The sequence below is a fragment of the Scylla paramamosain genome, chromosome 1, assembly GCF_035594125.1.
Source record: "Scylla paramamosain isolate STU-SP2022 chromosome 1, ASM3559412v1, whole genome shotgun sequence".
Classification (NCBI taxonomy): Eukaryota; Metazoa; Arthropoda; class Malacostraca; order Decapoda; family Portunidae; genus Scylla; species Scylla paramamosain.
Window position 1 is genome coordinate 14,334,938 of NC_087151.1, and position 7,563 is coordinate 14,342,500.

General features: G+C 34.9%; 1 protein-coding gene across 4 annotated transcripts in view; it reads left to right on the forward strand.

The window, feature by feature from the left end:
* Positions 1-29: 29 nt before the first annotated feature.
* The window catches only part of LOC135101171 (post-GPI attachment to proteins factor 6-like), a 42,079-nt gene continuing 34,545 nt past the window's right edge, over positions 30-7,563 (forward strand). For 3 of the 4 annotated variants that reach the window (XR_010269127.1, XM_064004765.1, XM_064004749.1), the window contains exons 1-5: positions 36-349; positions 2,697-2,865; positions 3,368-3,572; positions 3,684-3,826; positions 5,130-5,270. Coding sequence is in view for 3 of the 4 variants with exons in the window: in XM_064004765.1 (XP_063860835.1) it covers positions 229-349; positions 2,697-2,865; positions 3,368-3,572; positions 3,684-3,826; positions 5,130-5,270 (779 nt within the window). In the remaining variant the exon portion in view is untranslated. Of the gene's footprint in view, positions 350-2,696; positions 2,866-3,367; positions 3,573-3,683; positions 3,827-5,129; positions 5,271-7,563 lie in introns of all 4 variants that reach the window. The other variant, XM_064004754.1, reaches the window with a different exon arrangement.

Below are 7,563 nucleotides of genomic sequence, written 5' to 3' on the forward strand. Positions count from 1 at the left end.
ATGACAAATAATAGTGACAGAAGTTGAAGTGTTATTGATCATGCGCCTGTGCCCCCTGATGCATGTGTTGACACCAGGCCACTCTGCAGGCTGCCGGGAGTGCTGGCGCGACATGTCTCGTTGTGCACGTCTCCTCTAGCACTCACTCAACCCTTGCCATCATGGTGCTATTTTCCTTAAGGCGCGCGTGTGGTGAGGGCCTATAGCATCACCAAGGGGGCCAGGGTGATGTGTACAAGGGTGCGGGCGTCCTGGGGGTACCTGCTGCTGCTGCTCCTGGTGTGGGTGGTGGGCCATCCCGTGGCCTCCTCCCCTACCTCTCAGCCACACTACACCTCCAATAATGAAGGTACGGAGTGTATATGTGTCAATGCCTTGGATTGTAGAAATAGCCTTAGCCTGTTCATTTCCAAACAGTATTTTTCAGGAAAATGTGATTCTTTTTCAAGTCGTGATCAACACATTTAGGGCATCAACAGTGATATTAATTAACTTTCAATCCAAACATATTCTACCTTAACCTATCATATGAAATGTTATCACCATATTATCTGCAGTGCCTCATATGTAAAAACCTGCAGAAAAATTAGTTAGATCTTTAGTACATTTATTTATTTTTAAGGTGGAGGGAGCAGGGTTGTGTGGTAAACACACATAGGTGGAGGTATAGATAGGTGAAGTGGTATGTTTTGTCTGTTAATGCAAGGCCAGTTGAGCCACTTCCTATTTTGTTTCTGACTGCACTAAACTTTTCTCCATAGTAAATGTTAACCTTCACTTCATAATAGATTAAATTGTTGTATTATGTATGTCATTGATGAGAATTCTTGGCACTGGTCAGGATCTAATATAAAATATGCTGTGCAGTAAATCTTACCAATGGCTGCTCCTTGTGTATTCTATTGCTGCCCCTCTCTAGGAAAAGCTAGCTTAGGGATGTGGTGGGAAAGCAGGGTTTTAGGGTGGGTAAGACCATAATAGGCCATATTTGGGAAACTCCAGAAGTCTAAGGAAAAAAGCGCTATTGGGGAAAATCTCTAATAATCATAATAAACAAAAGGAATATCCTCACAAAAGGAAATTGAAATTTTGAAATTACATTCCTTGGAGATGCATAGATTAAGAGGAAATCTGGTGGGAGTCTTCGAATGGAATAAGTAAAATAGCAAGGCTGACATAAAATCCTGACTGTCAATAATTGGGATTGGACAAAAAATATTGGGTCAAGGTTTGATAAATTTAGATTTTGTAAAAGAGATGGGAAGGAACTGGTTCTCAAATGTGGTGGTATGTAAATGGAATAGACTTGGTAATCAGTCATTAGAGAGCTTTAAAGGAGGATCAGACAGATTTATTGATGGGGATGACAGATACTAATAGGCCTGATGGCTTCTTGTAGCTTCCTTTATTTTCTTATGTTCTTAGATTCAATGACATCTATATCAATTTTGTAACATTGAGTGGCTTCTGAAACAAAGTCTCATAACAAGGGAAAAGTGCAGCTTTGGCTGCCCCAAGGTTGCAGTAGTTGCTATGCTTCAGTCTCATAGCTGTGTAAAAACTGAGGGATAGACAATAGTAAATGTCACCAAGTGTTACAGTCGTCTAACTTTTATTGGATCTTGGTGACTGAAGAGCATTAAAAAGAACTGGTTGGTGAAAACTGCATATGGCTGGGGAAGAAAATTAAGCATGACAACTTACTTCACTAGGGGCCATTGAACAACTAGCCAATGAAACACACAGACAAATTTGAGGCTGTATATTGCAAAAAGGAAAATAGTCTTTAGCAATATTGTATGATAAAGCATTACTAGGAGCTGCTAACACTTGGTGTTAATTATAGTTCAAATATTTTTGCTCCACGATTCGTACAAGGTTAGGTTAGGTTCATCAGTGGTACTTGTAAAGTGATTTTTGCTTAATTTAATTTGCATATTCACATAAGGAATGTTAATATTTGTGGTTCATTTTTGTATCTGTGTATAAACCACTGATCTATAATTTATCAAGATCATTGGCATAAATGAACAATAATGTAGAACATACAATTTTAGATTAATTAACTGTTGAAGCATATTTTTAAGTACACGAGAAAGTTAGAATATTAATACTTGTACAGTTACAGTACCACCCTAAACATAGCAAACAAACAGCTCACTGATGATAGTGGGAGGCAGTGAAAATCACATGGAACACACATTTATATTATATCATTACACATGTACAAGTACAAGTTAATGGAGCTTTTATGAGTTTGTTATTTTTTATTTTTTATTTTTTTTTTCTATGTGAGCCTCTACAAGCTACCCTGAATTACAAATTATTGAAGCACATGCTTATCTGGTTTTGCTGTATAATCATGTTATTCACATATATATATATATATATATATATATATATATATATATATATATATATATATATATATATATATATATATATATATATATATATATATATATATATATATATATATATATATATATATATATATATTTTTTTTTTTTTTTTAGTAATGCAGGCATGTTATTTCAAATTAGCATAATTTAAACTTGGTGAAATCAAGAGGTGAGTGTAGTAGAAATGTGAAAGCTCATAGTTATAAGGCATATATCTTATAATTATTTGAAAACTTGTTGATAAAGCACCCATAAAAGATTATTATTCTTATATACTAATGTTTTTTTTCTCAGTTTCAGAAGGCACCTTGAGGGAGATACTAGCAGGGAGACAGGTCTATAGCTACCGCTCGTACAAAGATGTTCAGATCTTCCACTTTTCAATTCCTCCTCATGTTTCACAGTCAGTGTACAATTTCACTGCCAATGACTCTATGGGTTGTGAGCCTCGCAACATAACTATGTAAGTTAGAGAATATGCTGTTTGAAATTTATGATTAATTATGTATCTGAGAGAGAAAGTTGTGTTATCTCAATTTTAAAATCACCTCTTGCAGGAAGAAAACAACTTGTCTAATTTCTACCTAAAATAGCTTCTATGAAGTCAGGTGTTCTGAACTATCTCCACCAGTTTTTCTCATCCCTCCAGTTGCTAACTCTGTATAGGGGCTTTATTTGCCAATGTATGGAGTGCACTTCACACATATGGAAAGGGCTTCTATTCTTACTGTTCTCTTGAACAGGGTGAAACAAAAGTATTTTGTCTCATCAACTTCTGTACACTGACTGTCTTTAACCTCTCTTTGCAGCAAGCTTGCAGCTCTTGCTGTTTTGCATCACTACTTTCATGTTATCTGGTATTTTTTTTTCTTGCTAAATGTATGCCTCTTATATTTATTAACAGTTATAAAAAGTACTTGGTTGATTCTTGCATAATTCATATGAATACATAAAACTTTTCACAGATTTCTTCAAGCCCATAGCTACCCCGTCATCAATCCAGATGGAGCCACATATCCGCCTGGACTTTGGGTGAATCGCTCAAGAATGTATGAGGTTCATCTGCGATCTGATCTAAAACCTGCTTTACTATCCGTCCAGTACCCTGTGGCTGGTGATTGGTTCATGGTTGCCTTTATTGATGAGGCATCTAATCGAATTACTCAAGCAGTAAGATTTGCTTTCCTGTCAGTTTACAAGTTTGCATAAGTTGAATTTCATTTTTAATTTTGTTTCTGTGGAAAAAGATATTGGTTATTAAATTATCTTTTTGGAATGCAGGGGTTGTTTCCTTCATGCCACTCTTGGCTACAAGCCAAGGTAACCCATCAGCAACAAGGAGATGTTACAACTGTTGTGCCTGAAATTCACTCCCACCAAGAGATTCAGCTTTTCCAGAATATTGAGAACTCACAATACTATAGGTGAGATTAGTCTCTCTCTTAATTCTTTATTTACATTTTGTATATTTCCTTATTTAAAAATATGTTTCAGTAAAAGTTTTAAATTATTTGCTGCAGTTGTGTTTTCATTGTTCTGTCTGTCTATATATCTATCTACCTCCCTCTGGCACCTTGCTTCCCATGGGGATGTTCCCAAAGTGGGTCACTATGGCAGAAGATACCTGTCTATTCAAGTGCATTTCTTGTTTTTTTCAAGTCTTCCCTTTCTACCAGCATCTCTTTCATACATGTAATCCTTTAATCACATCTTTTCACCTTCCATGTGGCACTCCTCCTATTTACTACCTTCAGTTTCACTCACATACACATAAACATACATTATCAGTAAAGTGCTGAGGATTCCTAGGTTATATATTGATTTGACCATGTGAAGAGAAAAGCTATATTAGTTGAACTTTCCGTATTGTGTGTATTTCATAAAATCAAATGAAGGATAATGAATGAAGTGTTGCAGTTTGAGAGTTTGTTAATTTGGAATGTGTTAAATCTGGGAATTTACAAATTTCACCATTAAATGCTGCACTACACTTACTTTATGTGTAAGTGGACCTATTTTTATTTAGAATTTTTGTTACCCTTGGTCAGTGGCCCTCTTACATAAAAAAAAAATAAAAATAATAAAAAATCTGTATAATGTTAATGTTAAATTTATCATAATGAATATGAATTATCTTACAAAGCCATCTTGGTATCCCCACCAAACCTTTCAGCTTATTCTGTTATATTTCTCTGTATTGTTTCTCTAATCATGATTGTATCTGCATATCTGTCCTATTGCTTCAATGTTGCCTCAGGACCTACTGAAACATTTGTAGCTCTGACATTACATCTCTGCTATGTGGGAGGACCTCAGGAGGTGCTGCTTTGACTTTCCATGGAATCAGTGCTGCATCCACCTCTCTGCAAAATTCATAATGGAGGGGATTCTATCTGACATGGAAGCATAGATTCTGCACATTCTCAAATCCTTAAATTAAACTCTTGAATCATAATTCAGTCAAACTGTTTATTTTGCTGCACAGGGTAGAGAGGCTGCTCACATGTTTTTATATTTCTGGCTAAAACCTTGCCACATTGTTCAATTTTCCAAGAACTTCTGGAGACATCTGTGCCTGTTGCCTGGGATCTGGCTTAATTGTTACACAGTAAAGCTAACTGTGCCACAAAGTTGCATAGGCAGGCTACACTCATATACAAGTTTGTTGATGCATTTATAATATTTTTAATTGTCAGTGTAAAAAGTATTTTATTATTTTTTTTCAAGGTTTTATGTGCCATCATCAACATGGATGGTGATGGTAAACATCAGCAATTGTTTGGCTCCTGAAGACAAGAATGCATCCTGCCCCATTAATATTACCTTTAGAGCTCGAGCACTGCCAGATCCTGAATCTACAGACACAATGTGAGTTTTGTCAAGTTCTTTACTGATTATCTAATTAAGAGAATAAAGCATTCTTCATTATCAAAATGCCATGCATATTGGCTTACATTTTAGTATATCATATTTCTCATAAAAGGTAAATATATAGCATTATCAAAATGCTATGCATATTAGCTTACACTTTAGTTTTTTTCATATTTCACATATCATAAACGTAACTTCATTTCCAGAACTTGATGCAATTCATAATTTAATCTTTATAGTTTACTGCCTTTTTTATAATTAGTAAAACAGAACTTTACCATTTTTGTGACCATATATGATGTTTTTCACCAATCAGTAACATTGTTCATAGAAATGCACTTAACTTTCTTCTCCTGTTTTTTTCCTCATGATACCTTTATTAGATATACTATTATTTTCATTGATATCAGATATATATATATTTTTTTATTCTAGTCTAAGGAAGTATTTGAGGATGTGTGTGTGCATTTACCTAGTTGTATTGTACAGGGCACAAGCCAAAGCTCATTTTGTCCTGTCTTCATAACCATATTTATCCAGTTTCTCTTTAAACATGTGTACACTGTGTGCCACAACCACCTCTTCCTTCAAATCATTCCAGATTTCAGTAGTTCTATACGGAAGCTGTATTTCTTGATGTTGCTCAAACATCCACTCTTTATTTTTTTTCCCATGCCCCTTTGTCCATCTCTTTCCCTCCTCCATCTGTTGTACCAAGTCATTTTTGTCTATTCTTTCTATGCTGTTTACTAATTTGTACATTATCATCAGGTACCCTCTTTCTCTTCTCTTTTGTAGTGTTGGTAATCCTATCTCTTCAAGTCTTTCTTCTTAGCTTATGTATCTCAATTCTGGTACCATCTTTGTTGCTATCCTCTGTATTTTTTCCAGTTTCTTTATATCTCTTTTTTGTGTGGAGCCCAAAGTACTGATGCATATTCCAATTTAGGTTGTATCATGCTTGTTAAAATCTTCATCATTTCTTTATCTAAATAGTTAAACGCTACCCTAATGCTTGTATGTAGACCCGAATATTCTGTTTATGTGCCTTTCAGGTGATAATGTGTCCTGGATCATTACTTTCAAATATTTTTCTTAATTACTTTTCATTATTATTTCTCCTCCCATTTTGTAATTCCATGAAGCTCTCTTTTTACTTTTTTCTATTTCCAACATGTGGTATTTTGTGGCATTAAATTCTAATTTCCATCTTTGGCTCCATACATGTATCTTGTCAATATCCTTTTGTAACTCCTTGCTGTCATTTTCACCCTTTATTATTTTCATTATTTTTGCATCATCAGCAAAAAGGTTTATATAGCTATTTAGATCTTCTGTCATATCATTTGCATATATTTGGAACATAATAGGTGCCAACACAGATCTTTGCTGTACCCCACTTGTCACTTTGTGCCAGTTTGAATTAATGCCTCTGATTACTGTTGTCATTTCTCTTCTATGTAAATAATCATACATCCACCTCAATGTTGCTCCCTTTAGTCCTCCTTCATTCTCTAACTTCCACATAAGACTTGTGGGGAACTTATGAAATGCTTTTTTTGAGATCCAGGTATACCGTATCAACCCATCCATCCCTCTCTTGTACTCCATCTATTACGCTCGTATAAAAGCTCAGTAAATTCGTGACACATGATCTCTCTTTCCTAAATCCAAATTGCTTTTCAGTAATTATCTTTTCATCTTCTAAATATTGCACCATCTATCTTTAATAACTATTTTATAAAGCTTGCTTACAATCCTTGTTAGTGACACTGGTCTAAAATTTAGTGGTTCCATTTTATTTCCCCTTTGTATATTGGGACTATATTAGCTCTTTTCCATTCTCTTGGTACTTTTCCTTCTTTCAACATGCTGTTGATTATATCCCATATGGGTTTCTCCATTTGTTCTCTGCATTCTTTTAATATCCATCCATTTACTTGATCTGGTCCCATAGCTTTTCTGACATCCAGCTCTTCCAGCAGTTTCTTGATTCCTTGTCTATTTACTTGTATCTTCTGTATTCCCTCATTTTGTGATACCACTTTCGGTGCCACAATATCAGTTTCCTTTGTAAGCACAGATTGAATACTCTCATTCATTAGTTCACTCAGTAGTTTCATAAATTCTTCCTTCTCTTCTTAACTTATTTATGTTATCCTTATGTATCTGTAGAAGAGTTTGGGCTCTTCCTTGCATTTTCTTACTATGTCACTTTCAAAATTTCTTTAGTTCTTCTTTTATTATTTTACCATATTCATTCCTTGCCTTTCTGTATTCTTCCCTAGTA